We start from the raw sequence: 15,693 nt of genomic DNA, 5'->3' as shown, positions 1-15,693 counted from the left end.
TCCTAACTGTAGTAACTGGCTCCCTATTTCACACTTGTCAACATTTCTGTATTACACTTTGCTGACAAAATCTGCCTCCTCTCATCCACCTCACATAAATAACAAATACCAATAGGACCCAGCACTTAAAAAACATCTACAACATGTTACCTTATACCGGTGTTTTTCAGACTAACTTGGGTTCTCACTTTGCAGCCCAATATTTGATCAGGAACTCCCCTAATATCTTTTCATGGTTACAGATATTTAAAAATATTGTTGGAACAATTACACTGATAAAGTTCCAAGAATAGTAAAGCTAGGAAGTATTCACCCTTTTTGGCCTTTATGCTGGGTCTTGTGTCCACTGCTTTGGTCCCCAATTAAAGGGCCAGCCTCAATATTTGGAAACCTTTCCTGCTGCCCTGTCTGAAAATATTCCATTTAGCTCTGCAATATATCCACTTCTGTATGTAGATGATACACACCATTTACTGTGCAGCACTGCGCAATATATTGGTGATTTCTAATAATATTAATCATCATATTTGACATACAGTATCACATCTATTTTTCAAAGTTCCAAGCAAATAAAACTAAACTTCCATTAAGTTAATGCACTTAAACGTCATTTGCAATAGTTTCTCACCTGTGCAAAATCAGCTGCTAGTCTCATTTTTCCACCTTCCCCAAGGGGTCTTAGTAGACTTGCATTGCGGATAAAGACTTCAATGGCTCTTTGAGCAATTGCTTCTGTGTTGTCATAGACAAAGTCCAAACACTCAAAGTGTCGGAAGTAGTCACTCATAACTCGTGCTATAAACCCTTGCAATTCTTTCATATACAAAGAGCATGGCACGTCTGGCTTTCCTGTGTTCGACAGGTTGCTGAAAAACATAAAGCACATAATGGGTTGAAATCTAAAAACATTTTAACGTTATTGTAAAGTGCAATTCTGAAGAACTGTTATGTCTCCATTTCCCGACCAAAGCCAAGTTAAAGATCTATTATACAACCTAGTGTTTGGCAAAAAAGAAAGGGATATATAAAATGCATTAGTTGGTATATTTAAAAGGGTAGTTAGAAGTACACACACTGAATTCTTCACACACCACTCTTCCTCACAAATCTGGTCAAGCTAGTGTTTATTTTCTTTTTCATAATTCAATAAGAATGATATATATTCATGATATAGGGGCATCCACCCAAAATGGTTTTCGGATAAGGAATTGAAATGTAATGAAGCAACTTAAAATGAACTTCCAATATAAATTGATTTAAGGCATTGAGCGATTTGTAAGTGTAATTGCTATTAAACGAAGTTTCTAACTGGCTCTGACTCCTGACAGTTTAAAACAAGTCCGTTTTCCTTGAGGTCTACTCAGCTGGCTGCTGATACACTCAGAAGAGCCAGAAGTAGAGAAATAAACATCAGATACTGCTTTTAATACATTTTACATTTAAAAATAATTTGAACATGCTTTTGCAGCCCAATTTGGTAACCTGAAAATCTCTACTAAAACCCAACCACATGAAGATAGGCGATGGGACTCAAATCCACAAAAGCTGGTCTCCGGGCTGTACAAGACACGGATATCCACCATTAATAGTCCATTTAATAAAGCAAAAACCAAGTGGTATGACCTTATTCCTGCTCTAGATGATGATATGTGGGAAGATGCAATAGGGGAACTGTACAGCTTTCTAATTTCTACAAAAGATAGGATGGTAGAATTCCGCATCATACACTGTACATATATTACTCCAATCAGGCTTAAAGCCATGGGCAAAAGCCCCAATGGAAACTGTCCCAAATACCAGCATCCGGACACTGTTTTTTTTCATCTGCTCTGGTCATGCCCCCTGATACAAACATTCTGGGCCAAGGTAATAGCCTACCTGACTAATGAAATTCTTCTCCCTGGAGCACTAACACCAGAGGTGTGCCTACTGGGACTGGTGGATGAATTGGCACTTCTAAATAAAAACCCTTCTCTTCTATGCCAAGAAGCAGATTGCCATGACATGGGTGAGCCGTCAACCCCCACAGTAAAGCAGTGGGTAAAACTGGTCAATAACAGGCTCCCGATGATAAAATTAACATACATAGCCAGACAATGCCCAAAAAAATTTGAAAAAATCTGGGAACCCTGGTTAGAGGTCTGTCCTGAAGTAGACCCAGAGTTTCAATAAATGCAAATGTATGAGATAATATATGTAATATACCTATTTCTTTCTCAGTAAATTCAATCCTACATAAGCACGTTTAAATTCTGTGAGAACAGAAGTAACACGTAATACGCACATTAACCTAATATGTAACATACTCTATGCTCGAAATGTATAACTGATTGATTTAATCGAATATGTTGTGGTCCTGCGTGACCAATTGCATCCTTCATCAACAATGCCTACATTGTCTGTTGCAAAATAAAAACCTTTAAAAAAAAAAATCACTTGAAACCCATTAATAATTATGTATACTGCATAGTAGCTTAAAATTATTTAGAAAAAAAAAAGTGTTTGTCTGGGAGACTTACTTGAATAATGGCTTTATTTTAGTCTCCCTAAAATACAAGTCTCATATCTGGAGCAACAATACTGTCATTTACACAGTTTACCCCCCGAAAACCCATTTTTGGAAGTATGGACTGAGAGCTTTGGTGTGTCATGCAGCTTCAATTTCTAAATTATTTTTGAAAGGGCTTTAAGGTATATATCAAGTCAAATTATTTACATGACTTCTGGCTCCTTTTCAAGTTCCCTCTTTGCTTTGAAAACCACTAGATGGAAGAGTGAGTCTGCCTAGTCTGCTGATTTCTGTATACGGTTTTATTTTAATGAGTATAGGCCGACTGACTCACGGTCATATTTAACGTGGGGAACATTTTAAGGGCCAGTAGGCAGGCTTAACCCTTTGATTGCTACATTCAGATCTTTGATCTATGACGTGTGTTGCAATGTAAACAAATATGCAGCAAACATTGAATAGGCAACTAGAAATGTAGAATTTATAGCACCAGTACTGTGGTCTTTTTCTGAAAATGTTCTAGTTTGGATGCTCTAACAAGGTTAAGGGAAAATATTTATTTGAAAGGTTTATTTTGCAATAAAATTAAAAACACGGTTATTTGCATGTTTTCCATTTATTACTGTAAGTGGAAGCTTCAATATATCAACCATAGACTCAATGAAATAGTGGTCCAGTGGTGATGTGTATGTGGATTCTTGGCTTCACCAATCACTAACTTTGAGCCTAGTACCTCCAGGACATGCTTGAAGAAACCTCACAAAAAACATGTATTGTTTTAAAAATTCACAATAGTTTTGTCTAGTCTTTTAAATGCAATGACATGGGGAGAAGTTACAGAAACAATTTATTCATGTGTTTTATTGCTTGGAGAGGCACCAAGTTGCTTGCTAATGCTTGCTATAGCAATTCCCTATAATTGCACAAAATGCCACACTCAAAGCACAATTTTCACCCCTAGACTTGGAATTTAACTTCCCCTAATAAAAGCTGTGCTTCAGGATCCCCAATGTAGTAAATTAATAAATATCAGGAAGAAGAGGTGGCCTGCCCTGGCTCCTGCTCCACAGTCTGGGCTGTAAAGCAATGCGTATGAAAATGAACTTACCCAGCAAAGTCTTCTTGGTGCATAGTTATAATGATTGCTTCTACAGAGTCTGCAACAGAATTCAGTAATGGCTGGACAGCATTTCCCATAAGGTTAAAAATTATCTGAAAGGTAACAGCCTGATGTGAGTTACATTTCAACACCCATTTTACTGCTGCACTAAATAAGACATGCGTTCATGCACTCCTGAAGGCAAAAGTATTAATTTTTAAATAGCAATTTTCAAAACCTAATCTAGTTTATCAAAAACTATCTTGACAGGATTTAGGTTACTTGATGGCAAGGAAAAGAGTGATCACAAATAAAAAATCATGATAGAGGTTTTGTTGCAATTCTCAGAAATTGTGGCAAAACCACTACTAGATTTGCCAATGAGAAAAAAGAGGCAGACTGGATATCTGCAAAAGATTTTATGTTAAAGGGACAGGAGATATACATTCTTTATATAGCTACATGTGAATATATTGTAATTATTCTACACAATTATGTTTTTGCTTCCAAAGCCTTGAGGCTCCACTGCAACAGCAGAGGCTGCAATGCAGGTTCCCTTAGGGCTGTAGGAAATACTTTGCACATTTAACATGTTTAAAAGTGGTCCTAATCAGCCATTCATGGCTCTGTATACAGACAGTATACCCAAATATGTAGCAGATGTTTGTCAGAATAACTCTTCAAAGTAACATTTATAGTTGTTTAAATCATAGAATATTAGACTTGCCCTGACGTGTAACAGCATATTTAAAAAAACTACATCTGTTTAGGACCCAAAAGCAAACTGAAGATTTTTCGTACTGTCCAACTGGCTGCCAGCGACCCCCCCTTGTGTGTCCCCCCACATGAAATTCTGCCTGCTGTGTCACTACAGAGATGAACTGCCCCTGCATTGTTACACCTCAAATTCAGACATTAAACTCCTGCATTGTTCACACCTGTGACACTTCTATTGTTCACACCCTAAATCACTGTACTGTTCACACCTCAGACCCAGACTGAGACTGCCCACATTCATTTGTACACACCTCATACAAAGGGGCAGCAGCACTGTGTCACTGTATGTAGCACATCTTAAAATGGTCCTGATAGGTTTCCCCGTCTCCTGCTCTATTCTGCCTTCACTATGCTCCCTGGGTGTGCCATACTTTGCCTATGTGTGCCATACTCTGCCTGCCCTATGCTCCTTGTGTGTGCCATACTTTGCCTGCCTGACTCTGCCTGTGTGTGCCATACTCTGTGTCCTATGCTCCCTGGGTGTGCCTTGCTATGCCTGTGGAACACAAGACTGGAAGGGGTTTGATAGCATATGACAATTATTGTTGGGTGTTTAATCATGTGCCCTGGGGTGCTGTGCTATCCACAGGGGAGGATGAGGCATATAGATTTAAGGGTATGTCTTAATATGACTTAACTTAATTCACAAATGAGTGGTATCCCTGCAGTGAGCACCAACCATTTGGTTTTTTGGTGTGCTACCACCATTAATGTGGACATGGACTTGTGGTAACATTGGTGTGGTTTAAATTGGGTGTGGTTTAAAAACAGGGAGAGGTCAACACTGGCACTATTATCTGGCTCCAGCCCTCGATACCACAGAAGTTGGACAGCACTGACATAGGATAATGTGACACAAACAGTTCTGATCTAGGAAAACCCCATTCAACTACTTACCTTTAGGGCAGAAGAAATGATCTGTTCAGCAGACGTTGCGAGTGAACTCTGACCGGATATAACCTTATAGTAGAAGAAAAAAAAGTCAGACATTTTTTCTTAATCAATATAAATAAATATATATAGACATATATACAAATTCAACTCAATGAATCAGATGCAAGTTGAGTTTAGGACTGGTCATACCGGGGATGACTTTGACGTAGCTTAAATATATTGTATGAAATTCAAACAATAAGAATATACCACCATTTACTAGAGTCACAAATTCTCCTTTTTCAAGGAAAAATGTTCATACAATATTGATATACCTATGGATAAGTGCTCCTACCCTTTGATATTATAAAGTTGCTTACAATTGAATTATCTCTCATTACATGGAGATCCCCTTTATTTGACCTTCTTGGAAATTCAGCTTTCTGTTTTCAAAGGATGTGGGAGATTTTTAAAAAGGTTCGATCATATGAAATGTCAACATAATGTGTTAAACAAACTATTTCATATGGCACCATGTGGTCAGTAATTGCTTTACATTTCACAACAGTGTAATTTACCATTTTCAAACTATGTGGGTTATAGAAATATACATTTATTTAGGTCTATTTATACTTGAAAAAATTTACTAATGGACATTTGAAACAGTGTTGAGGGTGTTTTACACAGTAGACTGGTAGAGGAAAAAAAAATTATTCTTGGTTATCCTAAGTCTCTCATACTAATTGTTTATTAGTTTTGTCATTATGGTAATCATAATCAGTTAGTAGATATTTAAGAACTATATTGACTGGGGATAAACCTAGGGTAACTTTGGGCACAGCCACACCATCTTCATTTTATCTCACCACATTTGGTCCTTCTTAGTGACAGCAGGAGTGTAAACCTGAGTGATAAAATACTTATTTGTATATTGATATGAATTCTGTAATATTTCTAGATTAATTGTCCTCTTTTTCTAGTATTTAATGTCCAGTATTGTTATCAAGCTCAGAAACCATAGTCAACTTCAGTCATCTTGGGTATGCCTACAGCCTTTTAGCTCCTTTGTGTTTAGAAAATTGTACTCATTAAATCCTCTTGAGGATGCAAGGTTTTAGGACCAGGATTTAGGTATAATTACACCAAGAGCTGTAGTGAATTTTACCACAATGTAAAAAGTATTTATAAACAGTAATTAGATATGCATGCATGCTTCTATATCCTTTAAGATGCATTTCAGCTATTCCCCCTGGTATAACTACCTTATAATGGAACATTGCAAAAATGGTCTAAATCTAAAGTTCTTCAAAGAATCACCTTTTAAATGTAACACAATATCACATAAAAAATGCAGTATATGGTCAAAGTCAGTAACTGACAGCAGCAGCAAAAACTGGAATGTAAAATGATACACTGCAAAACTGATTTACTATGTTTACTGAATACTGTATATTTGCATTTAAAATGAAAATAATAATATATACTGCAGTCATTTTGGATTGTATTTTACAATAAATTAAATCTGCTGTATACTGATCTCATATACTGTATATAAATAGATAAATATCGTAACACTTATATTTTTTATTCTGAGAGGACAGATGGCAAAAGCATTGCATTATTAGTATTCAAGCAGGACTTACTAGGCAGAATCAAAGCAAACTCAATTATTAAACCAAACTGAATTATTAAAACAAAACGATGTTTACCAATAACTGTAATAAACACTGGGCTGTTATGTCTATATACGAGGGTCGCAGATGTTTCACTTTTGATTATATTTATGCTGATGATAAAGCTTGGCTAAAAACTTTGTTGATTGTAAAACTGGTATGGCTAGAGTTTAGCGAGTTGCTTTTAATGACATGAGCAGCATAATTAGATTTTCCCCAGCAGAGCCTCAAGAAACAACTACTAAAAGCTGTGTAATTCAATTTCCATTCAATACAGCTGGAGGTCAAGGCCTTTCCATCCTGCAGTGCAGAGATTATAACTTATATTCAGATTTAGAGGCCCTCTTGGTATATCCTGCACTGTCAGATGCCTGCAGTACACTGCAATATAGAGATTCATTTCAGTTAATTTAATATCTTCCATTCAATATCCTAAAACACTTTACATTTACAGTTTAACAGTGACTGGTTCATGTGTGGAGGTAACAACCAATATGACCTATCAAACACAATTAATAAACAGAGACTAACAACCTCTATATGCTTGTGAATGAATGCTGAGGAAATGATCAATATGCATTTAGAAAAGCACGATATTTTCTGCAGCGCTGTCCACCAATTGGCTAAAATGTGCATTTCTTCACACGGTAAAACTTATTAGCATGTGGAATTGGATATCATGTTCATGTGATATATTTTTTTTATCCTTAGACAACCTAGGGATCACAGCCTTTACTACATGGAATACCCGACTGCAGAAAAAAAGAGGGTGAAAAAAACATACCTGACTTTTTCCCACAGCCACACTTTTTTATTCTCGCAGACTAGCATATTAAAAGGGCAAGTCAACTCAAAATCAGTGAAGAGTGCCAATGTGATAGGCACAACCCCAATGAATATAATTGCTAACTTTAGACCCCGGGCAGGTGTTTCTGTTTGGTTTTATATGCCCCAGCCAGAGGTACCATCCCTTGAATACTGTGCCACCATCTCTGCTGATGCCAAAGTGAACCAGGACAGCCAGTAGAGTAAAAATCCACATTTTTACTGTACTGCGCATGTGCGCTATTCATAGGTTACCTAAGACTAAGTCCCTGTGAGGTATGAAATGCACACGGCAAATACTTTTAACGGAAACAGTAAAGTTTAATTTATTTTACCCCTTTGGGCTCCTTCTGTGGAAAGCTGAAGCTTGGAGTCACATCGACTATAGTACAGATAATGAGCCTCTTTAAGCAAATATAATGACACTTGCATGAATTAGTAAAGTAAATGGATGCATCAAATGTCAAACACAGCTATGCTTTACTTTACTTTACTCAGTGCAGTAAGAACATCAATGCTCAAACTGCTTTGCGGTTTAAGAAACCTTCTCTCCATTGATATTTTTTTACAATCTTTATTCACGCAGAGAAATAATATCACACATACGTAGAATATAAATGGTACCACAGGTGACAAAGTAAGTAACTATAAAAAAAAATGCATATTAAAATGTAATCTTTGCCTGCAATTTACAATTCACTCGATTATGATCTCCAGGGATTGATGAGCCTTCAGTCTCTGTGCCTTACCAACTCTGATTATTTCATCACTTTGAGATGACTGATGAATGCTCACATTATTTGTTAATAGGTAATACTGACTATTATAAATTTCAGCAAGTTCATTTCTGTTTTGAAATACACCAGACATTCAAATGTCACTGTCTAACAAATTTGAAAAGGAAACCCTACCCAGCCAAGGTGTCTGCATATATCTAATTCAGACAACATAAGAGATTTCATTTACTACTGGTTTGTTTATTTTAAAATTTTAAATAAACATCACATTAATGTCAAGATTAAAAAATAAGCCACATAAAATATTAAGCTGCTGGGTTTTGCATTGTTGAGTTCATTACAAATATCAATAGAACTTAATCAACTAGCTGCTGCCTCAAGGAAGAATTAAATATGCATAACACTTTCAAAAACACTATTTTATTTTTACTCTAAAAATAACTGGAATCAGACGCCAGCCTCTGGCGGAGGTTTGGCTTTACCTAATCTCAGATTGTTCTATTTTGCTGCCCAAATAGTATACACCCATTGGTGGCTGGTTCCCAGAGTAAATGACTCCCTTGATCATAGGCTATAGTCCTGAAACACGTTAGGTGAATCTTATCCACAGTCTGCTGCAAAAAATCCTTTTTAACCAGAGTGCAGTCCAGTTGCTTATATTTGGTAAAACATCTCCCACACTTCCATTTCATATCAGATATTTCTAGATGGGCCCACATGGGAATTAAAACCCTAGGGGATATTACTTCTGGTGGAGAATGTAAAAGCTATGAAGCATTACAAGAGCTTCACCCTCCTCCAGAGAGGCTACGATATTTGCAGATACGACATGCCTTCTCTGTACAATTCCCTGCAAGGCCCATAAACCAATGGGAAACAACACTAGAGGTATATTTGCATAGACAAGCCCTGACTAAACCCCTATCCTGGCTATAGACTATACTGGCCACATTGGGCCCGGCACCCATAGAAAAAACTAGGGTGAAATGGCAAAGGGATATCCCTGAGCTAGTTGAGGAGATGTGGAAAGATGCTCTTAAGTTGGTCCCAGAGCTATTTATTTCTATAAAAAGATAAATATGTGCAAATAAAGTTTTTAAACAGGGAATATTTAACCCCCTACCGCTTAGCAAAAATCTATAAAAATGTGTCTGATCAATGTCTCAAATGTAGAATGGAAGTAGGCTCTTTATTTCATGTACTTTGGACATGTGCAATAATACAGAGATTCTGGAGCAATGTTCTCCAGTACATAAATGATAAACTTGCTCTCCCAAATATCCGCTCCCCAGAGCTCTGTCTTTTGGGTCTAACAGGGGACCTACAGCTCCGGTCTTATGCTAGACTGTGCTACTTACAATTGCTTTATTATGCAAAAAAGGCAATCCTAATGTGTTGGAAATCCCCTGACCCCTCTTTTCTGCAGCTATAGCGGAAACTGACAAGAGGCTGTCCAGAGACGTTTTAAGCTATATGGGGGACCTGGCTTAACCTGCAAAATATTTGATTAAACTCAAGTACTATCTAGGCACAACCCCCCATTTTTGTATATACAAAATAATTGGAACCCTAGTCTTGCTCTATCTTCTTTCTTCTCTCTTTCCTCCTCTTTATTTTTCTTCTTTTTGTTGCTGTAACTGTTTGTTTTTATGTTTTAAAAATTGAAAAACAAAATCTTTTAAAAAAAATAACTAGAATAGGAAAATCAGTACATCATGGGCAGGAGCAGTGCTGTTGATACTTTTTATATTCTTTTTTACATATGCACATATTTTGCAAAGTGTAGAAAACAAAAAACAGGCATGGAAACACTGCCTGCTCATATTTATTTCCTAAAAAAAATCATATGGATTTGCACATCACGTTTATATAAAATATTAATGGATAACAATAATAAATACTACTTGACAAGAAAAACTTCATACAGAGGGTCCGTCTAAGTGGTATTGCCTTGTATCCGAATGCAATTTAGCCCAATTATACCCGCATCAACCCAATACACTTGGATCAGTTTAGGTCAAAAAGGAAATCCTGTTATCTGGAGCAGTTCTGCACCCCTCTGGCCCCATACATTGTTAAGGAGCAGCATGCCCACTTTTTGAACATGAGTTTAATGAATAGTGCTTGTGCTGAACATACATTTTGCCTATTGTTTTATTCATGAATAATCTATGTGCTTTGTTATTTCTTGAGTAGTGCACTGAAACTACTCCATGTTTGGTCCTTGCAAGGCAGATAACACATACATCCCTCTCCCTTCATACTTTGCTGTGACTGTTTTCTTAGCAGGAGACTATTATTCAGGGGGGTTATCTGTGCACTGAGAATTATCTACCAATGAAAGACCATACCATAGCACAAGTCCTATTCATTGAGCTCATGTTGAAAAATGGGTATATGCCTCAGCAAATGTGACATACACCTAAATGTTAAAATTGGTCTTTCTATGAATAAGTAACTTTTTTCTAAGCACAGCTATGCAGATTGTGATGCTTACCTTTCGGATGGACTGGTGCAGCCTATAGAGTGAATTCACTACTGCCACATTTCTTCGTTGCCCTTCAGTAAGAGGTCCAATCACCTGGCTTGCATCTCCTTGTGTGGATAACTAATTATGCAATTTAAAACAAACATTAATAATATTATGCTAAGTATGCACACATCCCTAAAATACACAAATGAGAGTTTAATAATAAAAATATAGCACCACATAATAATTAACCTTTGCATTTAAGGCCTTAAAAAGCTGCAATGTCCGTCCAATATATTGGATCAGAGTAATTGGGAGTCATTTATAAGTTTGCGCAGCGCATATTTATTCACAAATGGTTGTATTGACCATGGTTTTTCCTGAACGCTATAATATTGCATTATTGTGTGAGTGTGCCTACTGTGCGAGAAAATATCGTTGATAGTAACTTAAATTTGCAATTTGCAAATATTTTCTCCTCCACTAAGTAGTGGCGTAATTCAAACGCAGAGTGTGCACATTAATATTCACAATTTGCGATTATTGCCATATTTAAAAAGCTCTTAAAGACATTACCAGTGCGAAAACAAATTCACAATTCTGTTTGCACACACTTATTCAGCTTTATAAATATAACCATGTGCAGGGCTAATATAATTATTGTGCGAAACAATCTGCACTGCGAGTTTATACGTTTATAAATGAGCCCCATGATATGCATGGCAAGTGCCTAACCCCATATGTAATAAAAGACACTATGTTTGCCCAGCAGCAATATCCACTAGCAACCAATAAGATTTTTGCTTTTGAAGAGGTGACCAATAAAAGCTACCTGCTAGTTGCTATGGTTTACGGCTCCTGGGCAAACAGTGTCTTTTATTACATAAATCCATAAGTGTCTAACTGAGGCTGTAGTAATGGTATTTGAGCAAGTTGGGTCCTACCCAGAATAATCACATGCCCATTTATTTTTATACATGCAGTTCCCATGACATTTTGCATCATCTAGTGCAGGTAAATGGATAGCATGTGTGTTACTGCAGTTGCTTCATACAATTAACAATGAAATAGAAACCAAGAAGGATGAAATACAGATTCGCCAGTATGCATAGAGTAATTTTTTTCACTGATATTCTTTCCTGTCAAGTAAAATTGTCCTTAGTGTCAGGAAAGTGTTGTTTTGAATTAAACCATTCTGTTCTATGGAGTATTAGTGGTGGAGCTGAAAACAATTTCTCTGAACCTTTCATAACTGATGCAAGTTATGAGGTAATGATTCAGACACACTCAGTTCCAGGATGCAACAAATTGATCAGGACAAAAAGTTACCTTGGTAAAACTGAATGCAACCATTATTACATGAATATAGTAAATTAAATACATTCACAAATATAAAAATATACATACACAGGCCTATACTAAACTATCTGTGGATCTTGTGTTCATTATTGCCTATAGTCTTCCAAGCCACTATTATTAAGATAATGTCATAGGGAGACATTTATTTACCAAATGCATCAGTTAATAGAGTTCATCAAGCATAATTCTGTACTGAAATCCACAAAACACAGTTTGCGTTTCCGAGCTGAAATTCGCTGCTTGTGCCTGCTCCTAGGCTGACACAATGGTTCCAGGTACATGTAAAGAAGGAAGCAGATGCTAGCATAGGGGCTGATAAACCCTTGTATGGCATTAGCCTAGGCTAACCTGTAATCAGCCCCCACACTGGCACCAGGCTTTCACTGCACCTGCACCCAGAACCTGGACACGGAAATGTGCAAGTGTGTATATTGCTGCTGAAGTTCACTTTGTGTACCTATATCACTACGGAAAATGCAACCTGCAGTGTTCCCAGCAAACAGCTCCACTTTTGCTGACAGACTGCAGAGGAATACTGTTCGGCACTTCCAATAACTTTCATTTCTGTGTCAAGTGAGTGTCCCCCATCATGTACGCAGCATAGTTGCTATATGAGACTCATGAATTCCTCCGATTTTTCTGTTGATTTTAGAGATTTCAAGCATCCAATCATGTACTTATGTTTAACCATTTTTATTTTCTAAACACTATCCTTTTATTTTTATTTTTTTCTAAGGAACCCATTAAGGAGTTAATTGTAAAGACAACAATTCAATAGCAGTGAAGTCACAGTTAATTTGTTCCTTTCTTTGCTATGTTTAAAGTCCTATTTCCCTACTTTATTAAAACAAAACCTTAAACTAAATCAATACTATTCCTTTTAAGAATCCAAAACTATCACATAAAAGAACATTGTTAACTATGTCACTGTATAAGGTAGTGGTTTGATAAAACACTGTGATACAAAAGGCAGGTGTCTCTATGGTGTTGTTGCATGCAAAGGTACAGACTCATTTCTATTAGTGTCTCCAGAGACTGATGCTTTCCTGTGTAGCCAAATAGGCAGCTTTACTCTCTGCTACTTGTGTAATCCTCTTTAGCAACGCCAGATCAACTTAATCCTTTGTGAGAAGCCTGCATCAGATTTGAAACTTTTTAAGCCATGGTATAATGTATATGAGACTTTTTGAACTAGAGAACGTTTAATTCCTAGCATCTGGCAATAAAAGATACCCTTTAGTCTACACACGGAAACATTGTCTCAGAGACAAATGTGATATACATTAACTACATGCTGCTTTAATTTATAAAATTCCTAAATACAGTTCCTTGCAAATGTACTTAGGGCCTTCTTGTGATACTGAATAAAAATCCTACAATTCATGTTTTTCTTTTGTGCATAATTCGAATTTTAATGCATATTAAGTAAATATTATATTAATTAACACTTTCCTGTTCTCTCAGCACCTTTGGTTCTGACTTCTGAAACAATATATCTGAAGGCATCTGATTAATAGATCACAGCAAAAACATAATCTTCACTGGAAAAGAGTGATGGCTGCAAAAAGGGACCCACGGAAGGTGCAATAGCAACTACATTTACAAATGACTTTAAAAGAAGAGATATTTTTAAAAAAATGCATATTGGAAAGCTGTTTAGAGGAACAGTAGCATCAAAAAATAAAAATTGTTTTAAAGTAAGACCCTTTCCCTTGAGGAAGCAAACATGGTGTGGATAACTCCATGTGAAACACCCTTGTGTTTGAGCACTAAGGACTAATAGCCCATGCCCAGGAAAGGTACCTTTTGGCTTGGAACCAGTTTGGAGTTTGCAGTGTTGGTTGGTGTTGTCACAACCAAAGTCAAGTTCCTCCAAGTTTTGCTTAGGGGGGACAGCCTTAGAAGTATGGCTGCTGCCACAGCCATCACCACCTGGGTGTTGACCAAATGAAAGGACCATGAATTGGAAATGGTGAGGGAAGTAAGCAAACTACAAGAATTTCTGATGGGGGAGGGAAATGGGGATGTGAAGGTACATGTGGGCAATGACTGAATACAGAGACTCCATTTTGAAGTGGGCTGGCTGAAATAAGGTATTGAGTAGCTTGAGATAAATAATTTTGAGTAGAAGTTTCAGAATCGAAAAACCAATGCAACAGAGAAGGATGGAGGAATTTCAAAGGTAACATCTTGTGAACTAAAGAGTTGTGAGTGAGCTGTAGCCAAACCTCCTGAAATTGAAAGAGTCTGCCCCTGACAGGTCACTGCTGAGAGGCAAGAGACTTATGGTTAGGCTGAGGCATATTTGTCTGATGACTTGGACTGAGAGTGTCTGTTTTGTCCTTCAGTCTAAAATTTGTCTTGGAACATGGCTTGGGTTCAGAGAAATGGGAAGTATGGTCCCTGGAGGTATTGGTCCTGTGCACTTGTTCGGCTGAAGCTAGGAAGGCCCAGGAAGTGTTGACGCACCTTGTAGAGTGGGCCCTGATACTTTCATGAGAGCTCTTCATTGAGCCACTTAAGCTTAGCAAATAGCTTCCCGTATCCATCTGAATACAGTAGTCTTAAAAGACTGAAGGGCCATTGTGGGCTCTGGAATGCACAAGAAACAGGGAAGTGGAATTTTGAGCATCTGGGCAAGAGAGTAGGAAGTCCACTTCCCAAGAATGCACAAAACAGAGAAGGTAGTAAAGTGGAGATTTTGTAGGATTAGTAGGTTTTTGAAGAAACTGGTATCCTGGCTGCGACCCGTACTAACATTTTTTTTCCCTTTAAAGGGGTTGTTCACCTTCCCAACACTGTTTTCAGATTGTTCCCCATAAATAAAGACTTTTTCAACTACTTTCCATTGTTTATTTTTTACCGTTTTTTCAAAATCTAAAGTTTAATATCCCTGTCTCTGGTGTTTGAGTCTGGCAGCTCAGTAATTCAAGTGCAGACTCTAAACTGATTACATTTTGCAACATTTAGTTGATACATTCCTCAGCAGCATCTGTGGAGTATTAGCAACTATTGTATCAATTCAAAGCGCTGCCTATAACAGTTAAAAAGATTCTGCTTAGCAGGGCCAAAGATAAGAAATGTATTAACTAAATCTATCAGTTTAAAACTATTTTACACTTTACACTTCAATATTAGAAAAACAGTCACATATAGAGAGTAGAAAGTGAATGGAAAAAGTTATTTTTGGTGAACTATCTGAAAACAACTATGTGTTTGAAGGTGAACAACCCTTTAAAAGATTTCTTCAGAGTTTAAGCCACAGAAACTTGCAGGCTGCTACCAATGGTGCAGACATGTATATAATCAGTTTTAATTTGCCAATGGAACAAAGATACTGGCACACATTATGCCTTGTGTGCCTGTATCTT

At 37.1% G+C, this 15,693-nt stretch overlaps 1 protein-coding gene across 1 annotated transcript in view; it reads right to left on the bottom strand.

The window, feature by feature from the left end:
* cog5.L (component of oligomeric golgi complex 5 L homeolog) overlaps positions 1-15,693 on the bottom strand; it is a 129,546-nt gene that overhangs the window by 11,335 nt on the left and 102,518 nt on the right. The window contains exons 15-18 of the mRNA XM_018252643.2: positions 10,991-11,101; positions 5,283-5,345; positions 3,618-3,721; positions 629-866 (exon numbers count right to left, since the gene is read on the bottom strand). Of these exons, the coding sequence (XP_018108132.1) occupies positions 629-866; positions 3,618-3,721; positions 5,283-5,345; positions 10,991-11,101 (516 nt within the window). The remainder of the gene's footprint in view (positions 1-628; positions 867-3,617; positions 3,722-5,282; positions 5,346-10,990; positions 11,102-15,693) is intronic.

The sequence above is a fragment of the Xenopus laevis genome, chromosome 3L, assembly GCF_017654675.1.
Source record: "Xenopus laevis strain J_2021 chromosome 3L, Xenopus_laevis_v10.1, whole genome shotgun sequence".
NCBI lineage: Eukaryota > Metazoa > Chordata > Amphibia > Anura > Pipidae > Xenopus > Xenopus laevis.
This window is presented reverse-complemented; position numbering and strand designations above follow the sequence as displayed.